The sequence below is a fragment of the Larus michahellis genome, chromosome Z (assembly GCF_964199755.1).
Source record: "Larus michahellis chromosome Z, bLarMic1.1, whole genome shotgun sequence".
NCBI lineage: Eukaryota > Metazoa > Chordata > Aves > Charadriiformes > Laridae > Larus > Larus michahellis.
The window spans coordinates 16057086-16084339 of record NC_133930.1 but is presented as its reverse complement, the minus strand read 5'-3'; the positions used below and the strand labels follow the sequence as shown (position 1 = coordinate 16084339).

The following is a 27254-nucleotide window of genomic DNA, read 5'->3' as shown; positions in this document are numbered from 1 at the left end:
TGCCAGTGAACCACCACCCTGCACAAACTTTTCTGGTTGCTGGTCACCCTAGCATATATAGACCACCTCACTGCTCACTACTTCACAGGACTCTCCTGGACAGGATGGTGGCATTCAAATTCACCATCCTACCTAGTGATCAGTTCCCCAGACAGGCCTGATTTAGGTGTTCATTGAAGTTGAATATTTATTTTTCATTTCTACCATTACTCATACTTGCCTCCCTGAGACATCTCATTTTGAGGCTGAAAAAACTGTTAAGGTTCAGACCATCTGCCTTTGGAGATGACTGCAACCAAATTACAGATAGTAATTGTGAGTGAGATTTTCAATGGCCTTCATCACAGAAGGCCGTGCACCCTCAGCAAGTTTGCCAATGACACCAAGGTGTGTGGTGTGGTTGACACACTGGAGGGAAGGGATGCCATCCAGAGGGACCTAGACAAGCTTGAGAGGTGGGCCTGTGCCAACCTTATGAAGTTCAGCCAGGCCAAGTGCAAGGTCCTGCACCTGGGTCAAGGCAATCCCAAGCACAAACACAGGCTGGGCGGAGAATGGATTGAGAGCAGCCCCAAGGAGAAGGACTTCGAGGTGTTGGTGGATAAGAAGCTCAACATGAGCAGGCAATGCGCACTTGCAGCCCAGGAAGCCAACCACATGCTGGGCTGCACCAAAAGAAGCATGGCCAGCAGGTCAAGGGAGGCTGGAAAAGCTAAAAGGTAGTTGGAAAGCTAAAACACTTCAAGCCACAAACTTTGAACAAAAAACTTTCATCAAAATCCATCTGTTTCCCTCTGAAAATTTCCAAGTATCTTGAAACTGAAAACTAAAATATGTTTTTCAATAAGCGTAACAAAGATTCCTCTCCTATAAAGGAGAGTTGGGGAAGAAAATGAAGGCAGGACTTCAAAGAAACAGATTTTATTAGGATGTATTTTTGAACTACAACAATTTTAGGACCATCTGAAATTCATTAAAATGTTGTCAGTTTACTCAAGAAGCCAGTAATTAACCCTAACTGCTACTGTGAATCTTTCTGGAATGAGCTTTTGTAGATATCTTCCAGCTGGAACCAAAGTTCAACAAATAAAGCATGCTTTTGCACACGTTCATAGAGGCAATGTGGATGCAGAGCATTGTGCAGAAAACAGAAATGACACAGCTTTGACTTTTGCCCTCCCTGATTCTGGGCTGGCTACACATACAACCACCATCAGACTGCGATAAATGAAAACACATACCAGTAATAAAAAAGGGCTCAAACAGCTGCAGAGATTCACCTGAGCTGCAGAGAAATTTAGGTGCGCTCAACATTTGTTACTTCTACAACAAGCTTATAAGCCCTTAAAATTGGCGTCATGTTGTTTTGTGAGTTATTCTGGCTTCCATCTGTACCTGCAGTTCAGTTCAAACAGCAGCACCGAAGCACAGGGTCAAAGTTCTTCCTTTATATATATTAAAAAAAAAAAAAAAATATATATATATATATTTGGTGTGGATGAATACATATCTCCCTCTATGCCCATGTTAATGATGTACTTTGTTATTTCCAGATATAAAACTCTCTGAGAATTTCTGCCTATCAAACCATGCAATTACTGGTATGTACCAATTTTGATTAGTATGGGAAAAGCTGATTTGGAGATGTCTAAATTGGAAATGTTTTTATCTGGTAGTGGAGACCATATCACTAAATATCTTTGAAAGAATCTGCATTTCTGGAGATGGCACTTGTTCTTAATTAACCTGTAAACACATCCCATTCTGTACTTATTTGTATGACATACCATCATGAGAGTGAGTTAAAGAATGGTGTTTCTAATACAGACAGAAGTTCTGTAGAACGATTAATAGCTAGGAAAAAGTATTCAGCAAACAGCAATGTCCAAACTTTTCAGAGCTAGCAAATGGCTTTGAAATGTTTATAAATGATCAAAAGAAGAGATAAATGTTGACCATTCCAAGAAGAGAATATGAGGCCTGTGATAGCAACAGACGAGGAAGCCTCCTGTTTCCTTCTTTCTGTGGGCTCCTGGCAAGAGAGGTACACATCTCTGCCCACTCGTTGGTGACTCTACCTTGTGTCTTCCGACGCAGTAATGAAGCCAGGGCAGGAAAATACTGCCACATACAAAATGCATCATCATTTTGTACCTTGAGAAGGGTGGGTGTTCCGTTTTGACTGAAGTCAGTAAGAAACTTGTAAAACAGTTGAGAGACTCAGCAGAAAAAGTCAATTACCAATATTGTTGCTTCAAGGGTTACTGCATTTTATTCTGCTGTTAAAATACAGTTAAAAGACAGAACGAGTAGGCTTGGACTTGTCACAGTTTTGTGCCCTTTTTACATGCAACATTCCCTCAGGCATTCTTCCCTTCTCAAGCAGCCACTTTTTAGGCTACATCTCTCTCTAACATATGTTCAAACATGACTGAAAAACATTTCTAATTAACAGCAATTAGTTAACCACTAGTAACTAACATGATAAACCAAATCTAAAATCATAAGACTGGCATGTTTTCCACCATGAGCGCAAGTGCTAGCAAAGCTGCGTCTGCCCTGCTTCATCCAAAGACAGCCGTTCAGAGACAGAAAGGTGCTAAGGTGTAGCTCCAATCATAATAATGGGAGCTAATTAACAGGATATTTTGGAAAACCTTTTGGAAAACCTCAGCAGGCAGACCAATAACAGCATCTCCCTATGTCCTGCCAGATGGTGCACAGCCTTCCCCTCCAGAAGACTGGCTGTGCTGCACGTGCTGGTCCAACCTAGGTCTTGTGGCCACAGGATCGTGAGCTCCACATTGTGATCAGATCAGAAAAAGTTAAAAAATGTCTATTTCTTTTCTGTGTCCTCTTTGCCTTTTTATTAAAGTGAATTAGTCAGAGGGAAATTGTGCATGGATGTTAGGGGAATTCCCTGATGGAGACAGTATGCCTCAGTTCCAGTAAATGGAAAACTGAAAATGCCTGATGCAGGAAAAACATATTCCAGAATAAACAAAAGATAACATTTGTTACTGCAGAGTTGAGCTGACCTTTGTTAGCAAAGCATTTGTTCTTAGGGAAGGTTTTCAACCGGTGAAAATAATAAAATACAACAGTGATTTTGATGAAGGAAGGCAAACTTATTTTACCTGGGGAAACAGGTTTTATCTTCAATAAATATAGAACTTGCATTTGTCCTCTTCATTTCACTGTAAAGCATTTTTTTCTTACAGTCTGTGTCTCACATCTGAATCGTAAAGGCAAAGCCCACAATTCCATACAGGGTAAAGAGTGATGTACAAGTGATGGGTTTTTCTACTTCAAAGTGAGCATATATTTTTATTTCTAGAGAATTGACAGAGTGACCAGGGAAAGCGCTCATTTGCAGTAGGCCCGGAGCAAGATAGATGTAAATTCTTTAGGATGCCTGAAGTGAGATATGAGATAAAGTAGATAAATAAAAAATAATGTATTAGGCTTATTTTGCTGTTTTCAGATTAAACATGAGTGCCGCAGTTTTCTCCAATGTTTTCTTCTCTGACCTTCCACTTTGCTGCACACATGTATTTTTTCCCCTGAATGTTAGATCTAAAGTAAAACTTGGAAGGTATGAACAATAAATATTTGTGAGAAGTAAATATGTATTGCTAAAACAAAATCAGACACCTTATATTTACCTAATGCACATTTTGTGCACTTGGACACTTCTAATCGCAACATACATTAAAAATTTGAAAATGTGCTGTACCATGTACATGGTCTACCAGTGCTTTTCACACTAGCAGGCGCCAAACCTGGATGGGTCTGAATTACCTGCTTACCTTTGGAGACAGAAGGCACTCTAAGGCATGTTTGTGCATTTCTCCAGCTACCCAGAAGTCTTCTGGGTGGAGAATAACATCAAGTCATGTTCTACGGAAGGGTTGCTGAGAAGTTAAGTCATTCACATACATTTACTAAAGACAAAATCATTCACATATGCACGTGAAGCATAGCTGAGTAACACATGGAGGGAATGTGATGGCAGAGATATACCCAGGTATGCATGTAATTCCACGTAAAACGTGAGAAAATTGAGAGTACGATAGCCAACTGTTTGACGCTATCTTTAAATTTAAGACAGCTTCCTTTCCCAAGCTTCTGGCAAAAACTTTTACTTCAATATTTCTGCAGGAAAGGTGTTTTTTTTCCAACCAGCTGAAATTATATTTCTTTTCCAAAGAGTATGCCCTGCCTGTACATGTTCCTGTGCAACCTGCTCCAGGTGAACCTGCTCTGGCAGGGGGGTTGGACTAGATGATCTCCCGACGTCCCTTCCAACCCCTGTGATTCTGTGATTCTGTGATTCTGTATCATTCATGCCAGGACACTTTGAGGTATAAAAGAATTGACCTTGTTAGTTAAGTTTAGACACTCAGCTTACAAGTTAGCAAATTTCAGCCATAACGTCTGGGCTTAGATCTAGGCTGTATCTAGCTATGAATCAGGCAAGTTTTTTATATTCTTTTTAGTAAAAAAAAGGAAATAAAACATTGCTAGTACTGCTAAGTGTTTACCATCCGTGTGTATGCACCTGCACAGAGATATCACTGATGTCATCTACGTGAATTTGTGTAAAGCATTTGACACTGTACTGCACAACATCCTTGTCACTACTTTGAGGAGACATGAATTTGACTGATGGACCACTCGGTGGATAAGGAATTGACTGGATGGCTGCACTCAAGGAGTTGTGGTCAACAACTTGATGTCCATATGGAAACCAGTGATGAGTGGCATTCCTCAGGGGTCAGTACTGGCACCAGTGCTGTTTAACATCTTTGTTGGCAACATGGACAGTGGGACTGAGTGCACCCTCAGCAAGTCTGCCGATGACACCAAGCTATGTGTTGTGGTCAACATGCTGGAGGGAAGGGCTGCCACCCAGAGGGACCTGGACAGGCCTGAGAGGTGGGCACGTGCAAACCTCATGAAGTTGAACAAGGCCAAGTGCAAGGTCCTGCACGTGGGTTGGGGCAAAACAAGCACAAATACAGGTTGGGCAGAAAATGGACTGAGAACAGCCCTGAGAAGGACTTGGGGGTGTTGATGGATGAGAAGCTCAACATGAGCAGGCAATGTGCACTTGCAGCCCAGAAAGCCAACCACATCCTGGGCTGCATCAAAAGAAGCGTGGCCACCAGGTCGAGGGAGGTGATTCTGCCCCTCTACTCCACTCTGGTGAGACCCCAGTTGGAGTACTGCGTCCAGCTCTGGAGCCCCCAACATAAGAAGGGCGTGGACCTGTTGGAGTGGGTCCAGAGGAGGGCCACCAAGATGATCAGAGGGCTGGAGCACCTCCCCTATGAAGACAAGCTGAAAGAGTTGGGGCTGTTCAACCTGGAGAAGAGAAGGCTCCAGGGAGCTGCTTATAGCTGCCTTCCAGTACCTAAAGGGGGCCTACAGGAGAGATGGGGAGGGACTTTATCAGGGAATGTAGTGACAGGACAAGGGGTAAAGGTTTTGAACTGAAAGAGGGTAGACTTAGATTAGACATTAGGAAGAAATTCTTTACTGCGAGGGTGGTGAGACACTGGAACAGGTTGCCCAGAGTTGTGAATGCTCCATCCCTGGAAAGGGGATTGGAACTAGATGGCCATTCTGTGATTCTATGATTTTATGACTTTATATATATACATATATGCACATATGACTGGCTGACATCCACTTATGTTTTGTTGAGTAACAATCTTTTGGGTTTAATGTGTTTCAGAATAATACCGAAAATGCAAGTCAGAGTCTTACATTATCCTGGGGATGGACAGATTTTTAAAATGCAGGCCTGTCAGCCCAAGGCGAGTTTGCAACATGTAGACCATACCATTTATTTAGCCAACTACTATAACGGAAAAAGCAGATAACATTTGAACGCAGAATTCGTGAAGTTCTGACCTTTTTACCAAAGCATAAAATTGGTCAAATGTGTTCATCTGAGAACATGACAGCCAGGGAGATGAGAAGTACAGTCATGTCTTAATACTTGGAGGCCTCTTATACAGTCACAGCATCACGGAAATATGGCTGGGAGGAATCTCAGAAGATCATCCAGCCTATTGTTACATCTAAGCCATTTCAGAGAAATATTTGCCCACTGTCTTCTCAAAAACTCCAGAATCATCTGAAGAAAAATTAAGTCCAGTGCTTTGCAGTGGACTGGTACAAAAATATTTCTAATGACTAACAAAAATATTTTCTGATGCAATGTAAAGGGAACATGGTTAGAAGCTGCACCTTTCCACCTGGAATGTGATGCAAACTACAATTCCAGACTGTGGTGGCTCAAATGCTTTTTGTGCATCTCCAGTGGAAATTTTCTAGGCTTCTGTGTGTATACGTTTGTGCATGGATAATGCAACAAAGGTTTAAGACTGCAATATCAAACAAAACAAGATCAATATAGGCTGTTTTTTAACCAAATAATATCAGAAAGACAAGAATATTTAGTTGTTATACAACTGAGAAGAGAAGAAAATGGCCATCACCCTTTAAAGGAACTTGTGGCTTTCTCCTGTGCACCCCTTCTGGTGTTCAGCCCATATTGCCACGCAACCACCTCTGCAACCTTGAGGCCAGGCAGTGAAATCCCCTCTGATGGTTACTGCTTTGGTGCAACAATGCACTACAACCCTGTAATGTATCTAAGTATAAGCATTTAAAAAAAATAAGGAAATGTTAAAATTCTGAATTATGCTGTTGCATTGTGTAACAGGTGTGTCCCAGGTCTGTAGCTACCCCTGCTGTACAGAACCTAATCATGCCATCATAAATAGAAAGGATGACTGACTATGAAAAATTCTAATTCAGTATTAAGAAAAACACCTGGAGACTTTCTTTAGAGTGAGTCTGAAGAATTGATTTTTATTATTAAACTCTGGCATTGATTTCAGTGTGCTACATGTGAGGTCATATTTTGTGCTATTTTTTATGGAAGAGTCTGAATGCATGGAAAGAGTAAGTAGTTGTGATAAAGGGGCTCTTCCCGTCCCGCTCAGGACTGGCTATATGAAGAAACAGTATCAGATGTATTTTATACACATTGGATAAGCTTTGTTATACAAAGAGTTTTTATAATTTTTTGATCATTTCCACTATATTTTAACAATAAATTTTGTAACTTAGTGACAGCTTTTTAATTTTCTTCTACACATTTTCATTTTAAATGAATAGAAAGCCTTCTTTATTATAATCATTAGTTCCTTAGCAGGATGCAACAGCCTTTTTCATAAGCATTGCTGTTTGCTCATATTTTCTGTTATTGTCATAGAGATTTAAGAACTATAGAGAAAATATTGTTTTCAATTTATTAACCTAATTTACTGTTAGTCTTTAGAGAGTTTTTACCAAGTTGTATATAAGAAAAATTTTAGTTGAACTATACTGTCATCTTGTGGTGACCAATGTTTATGGTTCAAATTCACACATGAAAGTTTTCAAACTGAAGAATCTGGATCCCATACAATAAAGTTATGTTTCTTGGGGCTGCTTGGTAGAGATATTCAGTGTAGTTTCTTCCCCGCTAATTCCAACCGAGCTGTCTACCTCTGCAAATCAAGATGATATCCAGAAACAAAGGCATCCAAACCAACCCTCATGAAAACATTGCCTTTTAATTCCTCAATTCTCCTGCAGCCTTCCTGAGACATTGTTAGCTAGGTCAAAGTGATCAATATCCAAGAGGATACTGAAAGGCATTTCTTTGATCTAAGAGATCACATTTAGAAAGAAAGACTTCATCTTGTCTGCACCTTTGGAGATAATTGGTTCCAAGCACCAGCTACCTTCTAGTATATATAAAGCTTGAATCTTCACTATTCCTGTCCCTTGAAGTCACCCCACTTGTGCAAAGGGTGCTACACATGTGCACAAATAAGTGATAACACTAGGCAGAATCGCTTGGCTATCAGTCTTGCATTTGCCACACACAAGTCGTTCCAGCAGTGTTCAAGTTCTGTAGAAGCAGTACAACTACTCTTACCTTTTTGAGCAAATCCTATCATGGTCATATCAGGGACTGTTTGGCTGTACTGCACTCTGGTGACAGTATGACATAGTAACATGACACCAAACCTGCGCAAAACAAATGCCACTGAAGTTATTTGGTGCTCATACCCACCTTCCTGTCTACTTCCCAGCCAGCCCTGGTTTTGTTTTCCCTGTCCCTGAGCTGGACTTATCTGTAAGGCTTCCCTGATTCAGCTGTGGAAGGGCCTGGATTCTCCTCTTCCCCAGCAAAATGCCAGGGCACAGGAAGGAGGCCCTATGGGCCTTGCGTGGGATCAGCTTGAGGAAGAGGGGCTTACACCCCCGACGGATGGAAGAAAAAATGGATGACCATACCCAGTGTTGCATTTTACTTCAGGTTTTCAACCTCAACTATACCAGACAGGCCCGAGAACATGGTGCTAGGGGATACAGAAAGGCACCCACCTCCACAGATCTAGATGTTTGCTGGCATGACAGAGTTTCTCCCATCACTGGACCAGGCTGGACCAAAAGTGCTGTGCGGAAGCTGCAATGGGACACCGGCTGCAGTGACAGACTGCTGTTCCCTACAGCAAAGAGACAGCCTTGAAATCCAGGCACATTACCTTCTAAGTTTTGGACTACTTCCTATGCATCAAAGAAGAAGGGTGAATTAGCCAGTGCTGAATTTAGGCTGCTGCCATTCAGCAGCTGCCAGCCCATCAGTCTGTGGGTTTGGAGCAGGCTGGAGTTCACTATGGCTGGTGTACTCTGTCCTCATCTGCAATTTGCACAGGGACTAAGAGCTTCTGGGATGGTAGTGGGTCAGCCACAGCTCTGCCAATTCTCTACCCTAGAAGTAGCCAATGTTCCTGAATACTAAAGATAACCGCTTGATGCTACCAAAAACCTTTCTTTCCTAACAGGTTTGAAGACATGTAAATGAACAAGATTATTTTTATCCAGCAAAGGACAAGAATAATTCCTCTGGCAGCATATCCTTGCAGGCAGCCAAACCAACATACTTCCTTTGGAGGCTGTTGCCATGGCATCTGTCCAATGTCTTCACAGCATCTTCCAGATTTCTGAAATCTAATGAGAAAGAAAGAGGAAAGAAGGCACTAGTTACAAGACAGACAGCAAGGTTTCTGGGAGAAATGTGACTCCATTCCAGCCTGAAAGATGTATTCATACTGTTCGAATTAATTGGGATTTTTTTTTCTGTATGGCATTTCATCCATAGGACATTGAGTTTTCTCTTTTGATTTTTGGCAAGGAAGACAGAATTGCTACAAAAATATTTTCATAAAGTCAGTCAGGGCAAAATTTATTTTACCTAACTTCAGCCATCTATGTGCCTAGCCTAAGGGGGCTGTCGAAGGTCCTGTTAGAATTAGTGGAAGGAAAGGGGTTCCTCTCAAGGATGATTTTTTCAGCCTACTTTAGCCACCTAATTTAAGATGGGATCATTTACCCTTTGGAATGATTTATGTCTCTCCTTTAACTGCAGCAGGACCATGGATGGACTCCCTGTTCTCACTGGTACTTAAAGGGTTCAACCAGGCATAGTTTTCCCACTGTGCTTTAATCTTCTTCAGCAACAGGCCAGATTCTCAAGCAGCTAGATAAGGTGTCCCAGAGTCCATCGCAGTCTTATGTTATCTAAGTGCAAGTGTTTTACTTGCAAGCACCCAAGCCTGAACAACAATTAGTGTGATATATGTGTTTCCCAGTACCCCCAGTGCGAGTTACTTGAGCGTTATTTACAATCCTCCTCGCTGATCTTCCATTTCTTTCCCACACCAGTCAAAATGAAAGAGCTGAGTGAACAGCCTGGGCCACACCTTTGCATCTGGAAACAATGCAGCTAAAGTCAAAAGGGCTTTTTGCCCCATCCCGCAACCTTGGCAGCAGTCAAAAGCCTCCCAGCACATAAATTAGCACCAAAGGAATTAAGTGAGAGGCCATGCTCATGAAAGAAGTGAGAAAAAATTAACAGTGAGACAACCAAACAAGGCTGGTTTGCCCAGGAGTGAAAATGCAGCAGTTGGACACATCTTCACTGCTTTGGGGATTGTGCCAAAGGATGATGCCTTTTTCTGGACAAGCAGCCCCTTTCTGGACAAGTTACAGGGGTTTAACTGTCCACACATGCATCATGGGGGGGGTCCTCACAGTTTGCTGGCTTGTGACAGGCCCAGATGGCGGTATTTTGGAGTAACTGTATTTTTAGTCAGTAAACCAGAAGGAGTGATATCTAACCTGCCAGAGGAAAACATACTTTTATCTAGAGCTGTTAGACAAGGTTATATAATTCTACAGTCAGGGGTAAATAAACTCGCTTTATCATCAATTTCTGACTTTGTTTGAGATGACAAGGTGTTGAAGTGGTGAAAAGATAAACATTAATTTCTTCAGTCTGTCTCTGTACAAGTTATTTCCCCTAAATTATCTCTTCTGTGATAAAATTGGGTATAGATTGCCAGTCTACAGAAGATGTATGGTAGGCTGGCAGGTGGGATGGCGCATCTGAATAAAAACAGATTTTGTGTTAACAATGTCCATTGCCATACTTGTGACTGCAGGCCGACTGCCACATGGCAAGGGACACCAGACAAGCAAAAAACACAGGAGGGGCTGCCTGTTTTTTAAGGCCGCTCACTTTGAAAGCACATATTACAGCCAAGAGTACCCAGCCCCTGAATTTCAGTTGCTAAAATCGTGTCCAGTGAAGGTGTGAGTAGGGCCAGGAATTGACCCCGCAGCCTGAGGCAGAGCTGCGGGCACCTCCGGAGAGTAGCACAGGCCCTCCTGCAGAGGAGCAGCACGGGAGTTGGAAACAGCGTGGCAGCTTCGGCGTAACAACGCTGCCTTTACCAGGCAGAAGCATATTTACCCACAGACGCCCCCAAGTCGCTGCTGCCCGGCGCAGGCAGCCGCACCCGGCCTAGGGCACACCGCGACACCACACACACCGCTGCCGGGCCGGTGCCGCCGCCGACAACCCGGATTTCGGGCAGGGCCTGGGCCGTCGAGGGTCTCACCGGAGGGGTCCGGTCTGTCCCAGCCGGCAGGGCCCGGCTGGAAGTGGCCACCTGACGGCGTGACTACCGGCCACGGCCAGGCCTCAGCCGCGCGGGGCGGGGCCGGAAGCGTCCGCTGCGCCGCCGGAAGTGCTCGCCGGGGCATAGCGGAAGCGGGGCGGGGCCCGGCCTCTTTGGTGCTGGCGACTGGGGAAGATGGTGAGGGCCGGGTTGCGGGCGCGGGGAATCCGCCGCCATCCGCCACCATGCCGGGCCCTGCCGGGTCGCGGGCCTCGCTTGGGGCATGGGGCGGTGCTGCGCTCCGCTGCGGCCGGGCTCGGCGGCGGGACGGCGCGGCGTGGCTGCTGCCGCGGGCCCGAGGCCTTGAGGGTCTGGCGGCGGTAGGCGCCGCTGCCGGGCTGAGGCGGGGAGCGGGGCTTCTTGGCCCGGGCGGGGCGGTCGCGGCGGATTTCGGCGTCGTCGCGGCGGGGTGCGGGGCCGTGCTGCCGCCCGGGCTTCTTCGGGGTCTTTTCCGGAGTCCCCTCAGAGCCTGCGGCGGGCCGGGCCGGTGTTCCCCCCGTGGCCGAGGCGACCGTGCGGATCGGGTAGCAAGAGGGGTTTCGGTCGCCGGAGTCTCCTGTGGTGAGTGCGCGGCTGGTCTGCGTGAAGGAAATCGTTTTCAGGAAGGAGTGTCTCGCTGTTGCCGGTGATGGGTGCGGGGGACAGGAGGCGGGAGCTGGAAATAGCCGCGCGCTGGCTTCACTTTATTCCAGCGCAGCGCGGCTGTGTGCGTATTCCGTAAGGAACGGCGACCAGGAAGAACGGCGTAAGGAAATGATTTCTAGAAATGGAGGCTACCTGTAGGCGAAAGTCGGTGTTTCAGTGTGCCTCTGACAGCAAATCCTTTAAGAACTTGTGAATGCTTTTTAGAGGAGCTTGTTCTTTTAGTTACGTGACTTCCAAGTGCCAGTGATATTTTGACATGCCGTGTCTTGAAATGCTTTTCAGACGAAGGGGACATCGTCATTTGGTAAGCGGCGAAATAAGACGCACACCTTGTGTCGTCGATGTGGGTCCAAGGCATACCACCTGCAGAAATCTACCTGTGGGAAATGTGGTTACCCTGCTAAGCGTAAGAGAAAGTGTAAGTAACAAATTTCTAACTGACATAAATTTAGAAACCTGTGTTTCTTTGTCTTCAGTAGTATGACTCTTTCTCCAACCAAGGAGGAATACTGTGTCGCCTTGCAGTGTTTGGAGCTTTTTTCAGATTATTGTTGGTTTAACTATATTTTAGATAACAGCTAATGTGCAGTATTACTATGTAGAAATTTATCTTTTTCTTCTGTCAGATTGAATAACTGTGCTGTACAAATGTAATGTGCAACTTAATTATTTGGTGCAGATGAGTAATAATAACTTGTATGTTTTAGATAACTGGAGTGCAAAGGCTAAAAGACGCAACACCACTGGTACTGGTCGCATGAGGCACCTGAAAAAGGTCTACCGTCGATTCAGGTATAACGTTTTATTACAAACTATTCAGATATAACATTTTATTACAGACTAGTGTGGTGTGAAATCCTGCATAGATAGCACTTAATTATAAAATTATCATTCAAAGTTAGTATTTATTTATTTCGTAGAATGGTTTGGGTTGTAAGGATCCTTAAAGAACATCTAGTTCAAATTCACTGCCCTGGGCAGGAAAACCTCCCACTAGACCAGGTTGTTCAAAGCCCCATCCAGCCTGGCCTTGAACACTTCCAGGGATGGGGCATCCACAGCTTCTCTGGGCAACCTGTTCCAGTGCCTCACCACCCTCACAGTAAAAGTTTTGTACTGATATCTACTCTAAGTCTACTCTCTTTTCAGTCTGAAAACGTTACCTCTCCTGTCACTACGCTCCCTGATCAAGAGTCCCTCTCCATCTCTCCTGTAGGCCCCCTTTAGGTACTGAAAGGCCACTATAAGCAGCTCCCTGGAGCCTTCTCTTCTCCAGGCTGAACAACCCCAACTCTTTTCAGCCTGTCTTCATAGGGGAGGTGCTCCAGCCCTCTGATCATCTTGGTGGTCCTCCTCTGGACCCTGGACCCGTTCCAACAGGTCCATGTCCTGTTATGTTGGGGGCTCCAGAGTGGGACACAGTACTCCAGGTGGGGTCCCACCAGAGTGGAGTAGAGGGGGAGAATCGCCTCCCTCGACCTGCTGGCCACACTTCTTTTCATGCATCCTAGCACACACACTTAGTACACTTAATGTAGTATGTTTATATAATGGAAATAAATGATGCCTTATATAATTGGCTGCATATTCCTTTGAGGATAAAAAAACTCATTCACTGTTTATACATAGGGTGTATAACAAGCTCTGATGTTTCTATTATGTGTAGATAATACAGAACACAGGTTATTGTAATAAATGCCCACATTTAAAAATACATGTTTTGTGTAGTATTGCCTCTACTTGTGAATCAGTTAAAAAAAGTTTAAGACTGGAATAACTTCAGTAGTAACTTTCTTGCTTGGAGCCCAGTTAACAGTAAGTAGCTATAACATCAGGTTGTGAGTTACAGGTTTCTAAAATTTATTACGAAGCTTTGGGTTGTACTTACGAGGTAATGGTGGTGATGTTGTACTGTTAAACTCATTAAGAATTTCTTTTGTATGACCTTCATATTCTAAAATTAAGCTCTGTACCTTCTTGCCTAATACTCAAGAAAGCTGGATGAAAAATACCAAGTAATTCAAGAGTCTTACTGTAAAAATATAGTTTGGATTTAATAGGGAAAAGTAGGAGTCTTTTAAGTCCCAGGCCTGGGCGTAGTTGAGGGATCTGTTCATCTCTCTTTTGGTGAGCGCAGTCTTTCCCAACAGCAGCCAGAAGATGCATTGCAGTGTGCTGCTGTAGCCTGCTTTCCACTAGGTGTTGCTGAAGTAGAAATGTCATATCCAAAAGCAAGTGTGGGATGACTTCTCTTGTCACGCCTGTCTTAATTTCTGGTTGGAGGCATAGAGGATTCCTGTAAGAAATTGACTTGCACTTCAAACATGAAATCTTTTGCCGAATTGCTTAGTAGGAGCATAAAGTAAGGCGTGCCTTGAGCAGGTGTGCTCTATCTGATGTAGTCTTGCAGTGTTCACTCTGTTACTGAAATCTTCTGTTTGAAGTAGGCAAACTTACTTCAGCAGAAGAGAGCGAAAACCATGCTGCTTATTCCTGACGCTTGTTAGTAAGATGTTTCTTATTAAAAATGTCTGAACGTATGAACTATGTAGTGATCTCAGTGCGTTACTGAGATAAGCTGAAAAAAGCTGGTGCACTTGATCTGAAACATTACTTGTCAGAAAATAACCTGGAGCAGGAATCCTTTCAAAAAGTGGTAACCATATTTCTACTTGTAGGAATGGATTCCGTGAGGGAACTACACCGAAGCCCAAGAGAGCAGCTGTTGCAGCCTCCAGTTCATCATAAAGACTAATCTGTTTGTTAAAATAAATGGTCTTATGCAGAAAATCTGTCACCTTTTATACATGTTTTACTTAGTGAAATGCAGGATTCCTGAAAATCTACACACACAGTTTCTTGATGGTGTGCATTGAAGCGATTCATTAAAAACTTTATTTGACTTTTCATTTGATAGCACCTCTGCCTTGAAAAGGACCGTTATCTCTGTGCTGAACTTGAAAAGAGGCTTGTGTGTGTTATTCAGAAGAACTCACCTGGAAGAGCAATGGAATATTGGCATTGTGGACTTGCCCTACTTGCCTCTGGGTTTCATTGTGCCCTAGCATGGAGAGTCAGAATTTATCTCAAAGACAGTAACTTTCATAATGTCTCTACATGCTGTTCTGGGAGGCAATAGTTAAAGAGGGATTTCCAGCCTTAGCCATTTTTCACTGCACTGTGGCTCTGAAAGGCCTGCAGAAGTATTGCTTGTTCAGTGGGTCATGGCTTCTTGGGCGAAAAGAAACTCCCAGGTCCGGAGCACTTATACTGCCAGAGACAAAAGGTTTGGAGATCTGCTGTAGGTGGGACAGAAGCTGCCCAAGGAGTCTGGGCAACTGTTGCCGTACACAGTCTCTAATATGTTTGATTTTTGCATCCTTCAGACTGATACATATGGCACAGTTAGATGTCTAAATTACATCAGAAATTAGTCTACTACTAATCAGTCTAAATTACATCAGAAATTGCTACATTTCATATTGTTCAGTGTAGCAAGTCTTGCTTTTGGACAAAAGTGTATCAGATGAAGGTTTTTCAAAGGAAGAGAGGTGTTCAGATGACTGCGGTGGTGGAAGATGGATCAGCTTTGGCATATATATCTCTAAAAGTGCAATGGCATGCCAGAGTTGAAAAAAGGATCCTTGTCAGCTGGACTTGAGGGTCAAAGCTTTTTTTCAGTCTCGAACTTGTAAACAGGAATTCTGCTTATTGTCATGAAGCAGTGTTTCATCTGTGTTGGTTCATATCAAAAGGTTGACAAGACCTAACACAGCTGTTCAGTGCGTAGCGAGCCGTAACTATCGGGCAACTAACCTAAATTACCTCAAATGGAATTTAGATTTCTAGTACTGTTCTATCTCCTGTGAAGGCATTTAAGTAACAGTACCTGTTTTTTGCATTGGTTGTGTGTGTGAACTGGCAAATCCAGTAGCATGAATGAGCTACACCTCGTTAGTGTAAGACTGTTGACTCCACAGCAGGACAAGCTGTTTCTACCATACAGCATGCTCACATAAAGTGGTGCTAATTTCACTTTACCTATGAGTTTAGATCACCACCTCTGTTGCCGTATTGTGAGGGTAGCTTGGAGACCAGGCCAGTTACTTCTCCCCAGTGACACAAGCAAATAACACCCACTGGATTATTGTGACCCCTGGAGATGGGAGAAGTGGTCCTAATGTGTCATTAGATGCTCTAGAAGGAGAATGTTGGGGGAAGAGGGGTGTTAGTCACTTTTCCTGATGAATTTACCATGAAGTTTCATCTATTGATGACAATGATTTGAAGACCTCTCATAAGAGTAAGTTACTTTCCTATATACGCAGCTGTAACTACTACACTAGATTCTTAAGCATCCCTGCTTTATTAAAATTTGATTCAGAGCCCTAAATGAGAACCTTTGAGGTCTTGGCCTAAGATGACAAATATGGAAGGTTTTTTACTCAAAATACCAAGTAACTCGATTAAGTGATGCTATTTGTCTTGCTCCCCTCTTACAAACTCCCCCAGCTCATGGGGCAATTGGCATAGGCTGCGTCCATAAAAACATGTAGATAAGTGCGGTAAATGCCAACTTAAATAATTTTGGGGGGTATTTAACCAAGTAAACAGGTTAATGAACATGTTACGGCAGCAGTCCTCAATACAGGGTGTGGGCAAGTTGGCAGGAATCTGCAATTTGTTCATGGAAAAAAAGTCATATTTCTTGACTAACGTAGAGATCAAAGTTCTAGTGCTTTCCAGAGCATTGCTTTCTTAGTATTGTTACCTCCATCGTGCCAGCAAACTGAGGACTATGCCTTCTACCTTCAAGCAGATCAACGCTCCTGCCCAACTTGGTGTCATCTACAAACTTGCTGAGGGTGCACTTGATCCCCTCGTCCAGATCATTGACAAAGAGATTAAACAGAACCATCCCCAATACTGAGCCCTGAGGAACACCACTTGTGACTGGCTGCAGGCTGGGTTTAACTCCATTCACCACAAGTATTTGTGCCTGCCTATCCAGCCAGTTTTTTACCCAGCAAAGAGTAGATCTGTCCAAGCCATGAGCAGCCAGTTTCTCCAGGAGAACGGCTTCAGCGCCATTCCTGCATGAACCACCCTGTGAACTGACACTCCACGTCCTGACATTATTAGACGGTCAGCTGCCCATCGGATTCTGCATGTCCCTTTCGCTTACAGGCAAAGACGCATAAGACATTAAAAGCCTCACTTAGTACCACACTACTCTTGCTTTTCTCAGAATAAAGCCAAAAAAACCTGAAAATTCACAGGGCAGAAAATGGGGCTGTATTTCTTCACTTTTACAAATCTCAAGTGGGGTTGTACAGCAAGGGGAACTTCCACCCTCTCGCAAATTCCACATAAAAAAGAAATCAGCTTGCATTTCAAAATGCAATCATGATATTTGAAAAGTAGTGGGAAATTATGTTTTTAGTAAAAGTATGTGTATATCAGTCAAAATACTGCAATTTAGTTTCTGTTATAAACTTATTATTTACAATACGCTCTAACAGAAAATATGATAAGATGCCTGAAACAATATATTGAAGTTTTATTTTCCTAGAATTTCCTTTGTTAAAACATCTTCCTACAGAATACTGTACTTGAAAATAGGAATAATCAAAAAAACCCAAACTTCCCTTTACCTATGCTGTAAAATCCCAGTAGTTGAAAGTTGAGCCTGTATGCAACCAAAAGTCCTACAATGCACTGCAGTCAACAGAAGAGAAAAGTGCTTGTTGGTCTCCTGGAAGTCCGTAGCACTCTGTAGAGTTGGGCCTGGGATATCTGTTTCTTTTCCATAACATTTTGTCATGACCCTGTGAGTGTACAGGACTGCTATAAAATAGGATTGCTTCCAAGCACTTGGCTGTAAGCATTGATTTTACTGATGCACTTGCACAAGAACGTGAAGGAAGAAGTATATTGAACATACAGAACTAAAGAAATAGGATGAATGGCAGGTGTAAATCAATACAATTCACGAATGCCAAGACAGAGGCACTGCTGCCTACCTTCAGTTCATCTCTATAGAACTGAAATTTCTTGCTATAAATCCTGACACCTGTGCATGATAAAAGAATCAAATTAATTAAAAAAAAATAACAGAAGCATTGAAGTTGTGAAAGTCATACGGGCAATGAATGTTTCATGTAGGTAAGGAGGACTGATTCAGAGCAGTGAGTGCTAATAAACGCATTGTTAGCACACATTTTTACTACTGCATAATGAAAACCAGTGCCCATGTGTGGCAGGAGCCACATTTTCCCTTAGAAGGTATTCGGAAATGCTGAAATCTGGATTCACTCTACAACGTGAGAATTTCAATAGCCTGAAATCGCAGCAGGAACTGTATTTCTTCTTGTAATTTCCATTTACTGACAAATCAAACACGCACTTGTAGTACGGAGATTCTTGCTTGGTGGATACAAACTGTCACTTGACACTCTCACTGACTCAGGATGTTTATAGAGAAAGCCCAGAAAACATTTTGCGGTGGGTTGGTGGGTTGACCCAGCCAGGTGCCTGCCAAAGCCACTCTGTCCCTTCCCCTCCTCAACTGGACAGGGGAGAGAAAATATAATGAAAGGCTCGTGGGTTGACATAAGAACAGGGAGATCACTTAGCAATTACCATCCCAGGCGAAAGCAGACTTGACTCGGGAAAATTAGTTTAATTTACTGACAATAAAATCAGAGTAGGGTAATGAAAAATAAAACCAAATCTTAAAACACCTTCCCCTGACCCCTCCCTTCTTCCTCGGTTTAACTTTACTCTCGATTTCCCTACCTCCCGCCAGGCAGCCCAGGGGGACAGGGAATGGGGGTATGATCAGTTCATTACATGTTGTTCCTGCTGCTGCTTCCTCCTCATGGGAGGACTCCTCACACTCCTCCCCTCCTCCAGTGTGGCGTCCCTCCCACAGGAGACATTCCTCCGCAAACTTCACCAACCTGAGTCTTTCCCATGGGCTGCAGTTCATGAACTGCTCCAGCATGGGTCCCTCCCATGGCATGCAGTCCTTCAGGAACAGACTGCTCCAGTGTGGCTCCCCCATAGGGTCACAAGTCGTGCCAGCAAACCCGCTCCAGCACCAGCTCATCTCTCCATGGAGTCACAGTTCCTGCCTTGAGCCAGCTCCAGCGTGGGCTCTCTATGGGGGCCTCCTTCATGCATCCACCTTCTCCTGCATGGGGTCTTCCACAGGCTGCAGGTGGATATCTGCTCTACCATGGACCTCCATGGGCTGCAGGGGCACAGCCTGTCTCACCATCAGGCTGCAGGGGAATCTCTGCTCCAATGCTTGAAACACCTCCTCCCCTTCCTTCGTCACTCACCTTGGTGTCTGCAGAGTTGTTGCTCTCACACGTTCTCACAACTTTCTCCGGCTACTGATGTGCGGCAGTTTTACCATGCCTCCCACCCATTCTTAAATACGTTATCACAGAGGTGCTACCACCACCATCACTGATGAGCTCAGCCTTGGCCAGCGGCGGGTCCGCCTTGGAGCTGGCTGGCATTGTCTCTATTTGACTTAGGGGGAGCTTCTAGCAGCTTCTCACAGAAGCCACCCCTGTAGCCTCCCCTCACCCAACCCACCGCCTGCTACCAAAACTTTGCCATGCAAACACCATACACCATTCTAAAATAGCTGTAATGATAATGATATAACCCTCCATCCTTGTGATACCTATGGTGCACACTGATACAGCCTAAATTCCCAATAAGCTTAGACTAAAAGTAGTTCTGACGTTACAACAAAAAAACCCAGGAAATTCAGGCTATCCTGTTAACTTGGGCCATCTGGAAGTGTGAGTGAAGGCTCAAAGAGGCCAGGGGAGATGCAGCAAATCACTTCCCAGTGCTTTGCCTGGCACCTGCGGGGATGTGGAACCTCGGGCCAACTCAGAGGCGGTGATGACTCATGATGGTTCCAAACTGTTTCACAGTGTCCAGCGCAAGCCTGGAGCGGTAGTCATGGAAGCTAAAACACCATCGAAAGGACAGCAGATGGCAGTGAAAAACCTGTTTGAGGACACTCGCACTACAGGAATGCCCTAGGACAGAGCAAGTGACTGCTGATTAATTACAGCTCTGCAAAAATCATGGAGAGGATCTTGTTGGGAAATTGATTTGGAAGGTTTCTTTTTGGTATCTTTTTTATCTCCTGATTTGGCTGGTAAAAGGCTGCCAGGATTTTCCTTAGTTTTTCAGGAAACTTCTTTTCAGGTATGAAAGAAATGCCAAATCTTCAGTCTCTACTAATACAGTACAGCAAGGGGATACAAAGAGTGATTTACTAGTATTTCTACAAACATAGATAGACCTGCAAGACAAAAATTCTTACTAAATGACTTAAGCACCTAGATTTTTGAAACAACACAGCATAATAGCAAAGTCCTGAGGCTGAGTAGCCAGGTACTCTGGGGACATCTTTATACTTTCTAGACCAATAGATAACGATTACTGTGCTCTACCAGGCACTCTGAGCAAAGACAGGATCTCATGGTTTATACGTACCTGACTTCAAGCTCCACTTGTGCTCCTTGCCCTTCCTCCTCAGAACTGGTGTATATGTTGAAGTCGTTTTCAGTGTTTCAAAATTACCGTGCCCTCACTTTTGTCTGCCCTGGGGCTGGGCTGTAAGACTTCTGTTGAGAGATTATTGCTTTGCACTTTTATATATACACACACACACACACACACACACATACACACACATATATATATATACACACACACACATAGAGAAAGAAAAAGGAACCCAGTCTTAAGAACCTGCAGTCTAACTGGAGTAAAATAAAGGACTTGGAGAAGGCATAGTTGTACCCACTGTGCAGGCAGGAAGAAAAATGCAGCATTTAAGAACTGAACCCACACAATTATTCAGGGGCTTCGTCTTCATTAAGGAAAGTCAGCAACATCTTCTGTTGAAGTCTTGTGGTTATCATAAGGCCAAGCGCACAGAGGGAAACAGTGGCTGAACAGAGGCTGAATCTAGACTCCCTTTCCCCCCACTGTCTTGTACGGCAGCATCTTCTCCTTCAGAATACATAGTAGAGAGTGCATTTAGCACAATGCATTCAGACTTCATTACAGAGAGATCTTTCTCTTTTCTTGCTCAACTTGCTCAACTTGTTACAACCAGGTGGCATGGCTGTATTGCACCTCAGAATTTCTTTTTTACAAGGTTGAGAAGCTGTAGCATGCCACTAGCTCACCTTATTTCCAGGGAAAGAGAATGATTTTGATCTGAGCCCTTCCAAAAAAGCAAGGCCAAATCCCTTTGGTCTGTAAGCAAAACATTTTTCTCTTGTGGCAGTCCTCTGCAAATTATGCCCTCCTCAGAATGAATTTCCTATATAAAACCCAACCTACAGCTGGGATCACAGTGCACCTTGGAGGCAGCAGAGAGTTCAAAAGACTAGAAGAAGCAGCTGGTGCTGTTGGAAGATTCTGTTATTAGACCTGGGTAACTGGGCCTGTGAAACTAAATTACAACCTGCTGCTGGGCACAAAGACAGCAGGCACCATGCAACACCTCGATGTGAGGCCACAGGGTCAGAGCTTGTTATTTTGGTCCATCTTCATACTATTGATGCAAGTAAGTGCAAGAGGCCAAGTTTTGACTGTTAGGCAGGTGGCTGAGGATCAAGACCTTTCATTCCTTGGAACGCTGTCAGTTCCACATGGGGTACACAGAAATCCAGAGTCTTAGAGCCCAAATGAGATGCAGAGAGGAAGAACTTAGATACATGAAGCAGAGGCAGAGAAGAGCACCCAGTTCAGACCAATGTGATCTAAAAAGTAGATATAGCTAGGGTTCAGTACGCCTTGTGAAATACCAGAAGGGAAATAAAAAGAACAATTGCAATAAATAAGGAAAACAAATTAGACTGCTAACAACAGTTGGCTGGCACATGCAAAATTAAGTGATGGGGTAAGGGCAAAACTTAGAGATGCTGGGAGATTCATGCATGAAGCTTGAAAAATAAGTTAGGGGGGCTGAAGTGGTTGCCTTAAAGTACAACCCTGGTACACTGGGAATCTGAGAGAGCCAGGATCGTAGAATCATAGAATGTGTTGGGTTAGAAGGGACATTCAAAGGTCATCTAGTCCAACCCCCCTGCAGTAAGCAGGGATGCCTTTAACTAGATCAGGTTGCTCAGAGCCTCGTCAAGCCTGGCCTTGAATGTCTCCGGGGATGGGGCCTCCACCACCTTTCTGGGCAACCTGTTCCAGTGTCTCACCACCCTCATTGTAAAGAACTTCTCCCTAATGTCTAATTTAAACCTACCCTGCTCTAGTTTAAAACCATTGCCCCTTGTCCTATCGCTACATGCCCTTGCAAACAGCCCCTCCCCAGTAGGCCCCCTTCAGGTACTGGAAGGCCGCTCTAAGGTCTCCCCGGAGCGTTCTCTTCTCCAGGCTGAACAACACCAACTCTCTCAGCCTGATCTTCAGGTTATGGAGGATCAATGGGATTCAAAGTCATTTGGCTACCAGTTTCACGGCAATGATGAGATAAGGTGTTCAGGGGGCAGAATGACAGTGCATGAAAGATTCTGAAAGTAGCAAGAGCATAAAAGCATTATGAAAAAGAAAATAATCATAGAATTTGAGGGTGGAAATCACAGATCACAAATAAAAATGTACTTTTCAGGCTGTACCGCTGACCTCCTTGGCAGAAACCACCAACACTAACATCCAATCCTTTAATATTCTTAGTAAAGCTGAGGACTTTTTTCTGTCATCTTCAATCTTTATTTTCTCGCACTGGCTAATAATTAGACCTAGACTACTATTGAGCGCCTACTAGTCTCCTTGCTGGCTGTGAGCTGCACAGCTTTTCCACTGCCAGGTCACAACAAGCCCCTCCACATCTTGTTTATAACTGCAGGCATTGGTTTTGAAAACGAAAAACAAGAATAAACTGTGGATTTCTTCCCAGAAAAGGCCACCTGAACATTTGGAAAGGGTCTGCGGAGGTGAGAAGAAAAAGCGGCATGATGGCATTGCAATTTCTGTGGGCTGACATACATTAGGACACCCTTGCTCCGTCCCTGACCCCCAGTGCTGGCTCCCTCTGCGCTGCAAAGGGCACCCATGCCAGGGATCCACACAGAGCTCCATGAAACACTTATAACACCCCCAGATCACACCAGGGTGGGGTGATTCCAGAGATCAACAGCTCCACTTAAATCACAGAAAGCCTGAGGAAGTGGTTGGTGCAAGGCATTCCCACCGTTCACCACGGGAATCGAAGCAGAGAGGCTTGTGTGTCTGCTCCTCCAGAGACCTGAGCCTCGTCCCAATTCCTCTCCCCGCAGAGTAACAGCACCCACAGAGGGTGAACCCTGTCCCTTGAGTCCCATATACCAGAGACATGGCAGTGCAATTCCTATTACCAGGCTACAGGCTCTGTGCCACATTTTCAAGGCTTCTGGGTGGCGCAATTCATAGGGCCCAGTCGGAGTCTGCAGGGCAATGGGGGCACACTGTGCCAAAGAGCCCCAGCCCCTTTGCCTGCCCTCAGCTGTCAGTGCAGGCTTTGGCAGAAGGCAGAGCCTTTTCCCTCTCCAGCCTCAGCGTGGTCTGTGGGTTCCTGGGTGGGCTCTGCTGGCAGTGCCGTTCAGGCCAGGGCAGAAGATGGCCGCCTGGCCCAGCTCCCTCGCCAGCCCACAGGCAAGCAGCTCCCAGGCCAGCAGGCAGAGTCAGCCCTGTCAGCACCATCCCTCACCCCCACCCATGGCCGCAGCTCCTGCGGCCTGGCCAGGCCTTTCCCCAGCAGCTTGCGGGCCGGCACAAGCCCCACCGCGGCTGCCGCCCTGGCCACAGCTCCAACGCTGTCTCCCTGCCCGGCACCGTCAGTGGCACCCAGATATTTTGTCTCTCTCCAGCCCCTGCCATGCCTGGACAGGACCCAGCTGGGACAGTGCCCGGAAAGGGACTGGCCTGTCCCCACACAGGCCGCGTCCTGCTCTCTCCGAGCAGGGCATGGCCCAGCGGGACGTGGTGGGGGACATGGCTGTGCCATCCTCCTGAACGCTTCTCTGGTGCCCTTTGGGAGGGCCCTTGATCAAATGCCGGGGCTTGGTGTCCCCACAGCCCATGCCAGGTGCCACTCGAGCCACAGGAGCCCATGGGCCTGCAACAACAGACAGCATCGGCGGGCCCTTGGCTCTCGTTTCTTTTTAATGCTCGCCATTCTTCCCGCTCTCTGCTGCTCTGCCCAGAGACGGTCTGCAATGGAGAGGGGGAAAGCAGGTGGCCATGGATGGCCTGGCTCCATCGTCTCTGACCTTTCCCATGCAGCAGCAACCGAGAGCCACGAGCTGCTGCTGCCCCAGAGAGAAAGCCAGCTCCTTCTGCTTCTCATTGGGTGCTCTATGTCACAGGAACCTCCATGCCTTGAGGCTACCCATGGGAAGGAGCATCTAAAATGACACAGGCAGGACCCAAGCTGCCTATGGCACCAGTGAACGTACCCTGGGAGACATTTCTGTGGTGAAGACTGAGCTCTGGAGTGAGCTCTGGAGACCCTTGGAGGCTGACAATCGACCTGGCAATGCACTTTTTGGTGCCTGCCTCCCTTCTCCTGAGATGTTCTCCCACCTCCCACCAAACTGAACAGTTTCAGGTTGGATGCTCAGATTCTGACAGCCATTGATTGTCTTGAAGAACAGTCACAAGCAGCAGCACTAAAGTTACTGGGGCAGTTTCAGACCTTCAGCACCTAAGCCTATCACAAGCCAACAGAAAACCAATATCATTGACAAATAATATTTCTTCATGTAAACCAAAACTGGTTGTGTCCCAAAGCACCTACTTGCATTCAGAATGGGGTTGTGGTACAGATTTACGCCAAACAGATCACAGAATCACACAGTATCTCAAGTTAGAAAGGACTCATCAGGATCATCTAGTCCCATTCCCTGCTCCTCGCAAGACCACCTAAAACTAAACCACATCACTAAGAGCATCGTGCAGATGCCACTTGAACTCTGACAGGCTTGGAGCCGTGACCACTTCCGTGGGGAAACTCTTCCAGGGACCAACCACCCTCTCAGTGAAGAACCTTTTCCTCACGTCCAACCTGAACCTCCCCTGGCACAGCTCCATTCCATCCCTTCATGTTCTGTTGCTGGTCACCAGAGCTCTAGAGGAGGTCAGCACCTCCTGCTCCACTGCCCACCATGAGGAAGGTGCAGGCTGCCATGAGGGCACCCTTCGGCCTTCTCTTCTCCAAGCTGAACAAGCCGAGTGACCTCAGCTGCTCCTCATCAGTCTTGCCATGGAGCCCTTTCGCCATCTTGGTCACCCTTCTCTGGACACACTCAAACAGTTTGATGTCCCACATCCCTTTCTGTGCTGCTGCTCTCCAGCCTCTCGTCCACCAGTTTGTACGTATAACCAGGATTACCCTATCCCAGGTGGAGACAGAGATTTACACAGACCTCCTCCACAGACCTGAGCCTCTCCCCGTCTCCTGTCCCCATTCCTCTCCCCGCAGAGTAACAGGACCCACAGTGGGTGCACCCTGTCCCTTGCGTCCCGTAGCCCAGACACATGGCAGTGCCATTGCTGGTACCAGCCTGCAGGCTCTGTACCAACATTGCAAGGCTTCTGGGGGGAGCAGGTAGTAGGGCCCAGAGGACACGTGGGGAAACAGCAGGTGCAGCACCCCACCTGCATTGTTAGTAATCCTGAGACGGTTTCTGCAGTTTTCATGCTTTTATTTTCTTTTCTTTCATAATAATTAGATCTAGGGGGCTGGGATCTCTTTGGAACTGGCCTGAGTCCCAGCTGCTGACCTGGCTGAGGTTTGGCCGGCCCCTGAGGCAGCCTCCCAGTGTCACCGGTGGTGGGGTGGCTTCTTGCAGGGCTGGAAGGGGTCCTCAGGGCTTCTGGCCCTCCTCTCTGGGGCTCACTGGGGCCCCTGAGAGTTGCATTAGCTGCCCCACTTGTGAGTGGAGGGCCAGGACACAGCCTCCTCTGGATCCTCCTGCAGCTCTTCTCGCTCCTCATGGGTGGGAATGGAGGCATTGGCGGGGGTGCCAGCACCCCCACGAAGGGCTGGGCTCGGGGCAGGAGACCCCTCTTGGGAGGCAGCAGGGCCGGGAAGAGCCTCGGGGCTGCCCTCCTGCTCCTCGGCAGCACGGGCGTCCTCAAGGCCCATCTGATGTCGGGCTTCCCCACTGCACCGGCGCATGATGGTCTCAATGAGCCGATGGACAAAGCTCCTCGTGCGCCTGCCCATGGAGGCCCACAGCAGCGGGATCAGAGCCTCCTCATCCAGGCCAAAGTAGCGCAGGCTGGACACGACGAGATTCTGCACTGCTGCTGCTTCCTGGGCATCCTCCAAGAGCTGCAGCAGCTCCTCCTGCAGCCAGGGCAGCAGGGGCTGGAGGACAGTGGGGTAGATGCGGAAGATGGATGCCCAGACGTAGGCAGAGAAGCCGCCCAGTGGAGCCACGGGCAGCGGCGGCATGGCTGGTGGTTGGGGTGCTGCACGCTGGTGGAGGCTCTGGGCAGCCTGGTGTCCAGGAGCTCTTCCTGTCAGCCGGATGACGACTGATGGTGCTGCAGGTGGTGGGATGACGTGCTCCTCAAAGTCATCATCTGCACGCACTGAGTGCAAGATGGAACTCACCCTCCTCTTGCAGAGGGGGCACTGGGGCTTGCTCTCAGCCCACCGCACGATGCAGGGGTAGCAGAATTTGTGGAGGCATGGTAGTATGTAGCTGGCCTCCTGCCAGCTATCCAAGCATATTGGACAGCGGTCCTCCAGCTCCGTGGCCATGCTCTCCAGGTGCTGCAGTGGGTGGGGGGAGCTGAGGATGTTGAGCCACTCCCTCTCTCTGGTGCTGCAGCAGCGGCTGTCACGCTAGACAAGGAAGAGAGGTCACAGTTATTCGCCTGTCCAGGGTGGGATGGGGGAGATGTCCAGGCCCCTCAAGAAGGAAACCCTCCCAGCTCCCCAGGCTGAGGTTTGCCTGCACAGCTCACCTCTGCTGCTGCAAGCGTGCCTCCTGGGTGCCCCAGCTGCCTGAACCTGGCAGGGACAGGGAAAATCCTCCAATGGCTCTGGGGTCAGGCATGGAGAGTTGCAGTGAAGAACTCCCCACGCACGACCTCAGCTCCAGCAACAGCCTCACTCAAGACTCCAACCTCGTGTACTCACTCAGCTGGCGTCTGTGCACGACACGGCTGGATTAGATAACAACAAACAGCGGATACAAACAGCGAGGGATGCGTAGTTATAATCTGTCGCCTGGGGACATCATAGTCCATGGCTTGGAAATGTTGTGGTCCACCCCTGAGTGACATTAGAACCCATTGCTCACTGACATCATGGTCCTTTGCTCAGGGACGTGGCACTGGGCCATCCTCACCTGCAGCGCTTGCACACATGTCCAGCGTTACTGCAACATTCCATAGCCCAATCCCTTCTCTTGTGCTCGGCATCAGTGTTTCACGCCAGTCACAGAGGCCTTGGCCATCTCC

At 46.3% G+C, this 27254-nt stretch overlaps 1 protein-coding gene, 1 long non-coding RNA gene and 1 other non-coding gene across 4 annotated transcripts; 2 read left to right on the top strand and 1 right to left on the bottom strand.

The window, feature by feature from the left end:
• Window positions 1-6861: 6861 nt before the first annotated feature.
• Window positions 6862-11181, bottom strand: LOC141736317 (uncharacterized). 2 transcript variants are annotated; one of them, XR_012584937.1, is made up of 5 exons: window positions 11034-11181; window positions 9015-9081; window positions 8455-8576; window positions 8003-8094; window positions 6862-7568 (listed from the first exon to the last, which is right to left on the bottom strand). It is a non-coding gene; the product is annotated as an uncharacterized LOC141736317 (long non-coding RNA). The 2 variants fall into 2 exon arrangements; XR_012584938.1 differs by having other exon boundaries at window positions 6902-7568; window positions 10886-11096.
• On the top strand, window positions 11097-14528 carry RPL37 (ribosomal protein L37). Its single transcript, XM_074570342.1, has 4 exons — window positions 11097-11231; window positions 12021-12156; window positions 12446-12530; window positions 14417-14528. Exons 1-4 carry the CDS (start codon window positions 11229-11231, stop codon window positions 14484-14486), a joined length of 294 nt encoding a protein of 97 aa, XP_074426443.1. The 5' UTR covers window positions 11097-11228; the 3' UTR covers window positions 14487-14528.
• Window positions 14236-14318, top strand: LOC141736620 (small nucleolar RNA SNORD72). Its single transcript, XR_012585031.1, has one exon. It is a non-coding gene; the product is annotated as a small nucleolar RNA SNORD72 (small nucleolar RNA).
• Window positions 14529-27254: the final 12726 nt, after the last annotated feature.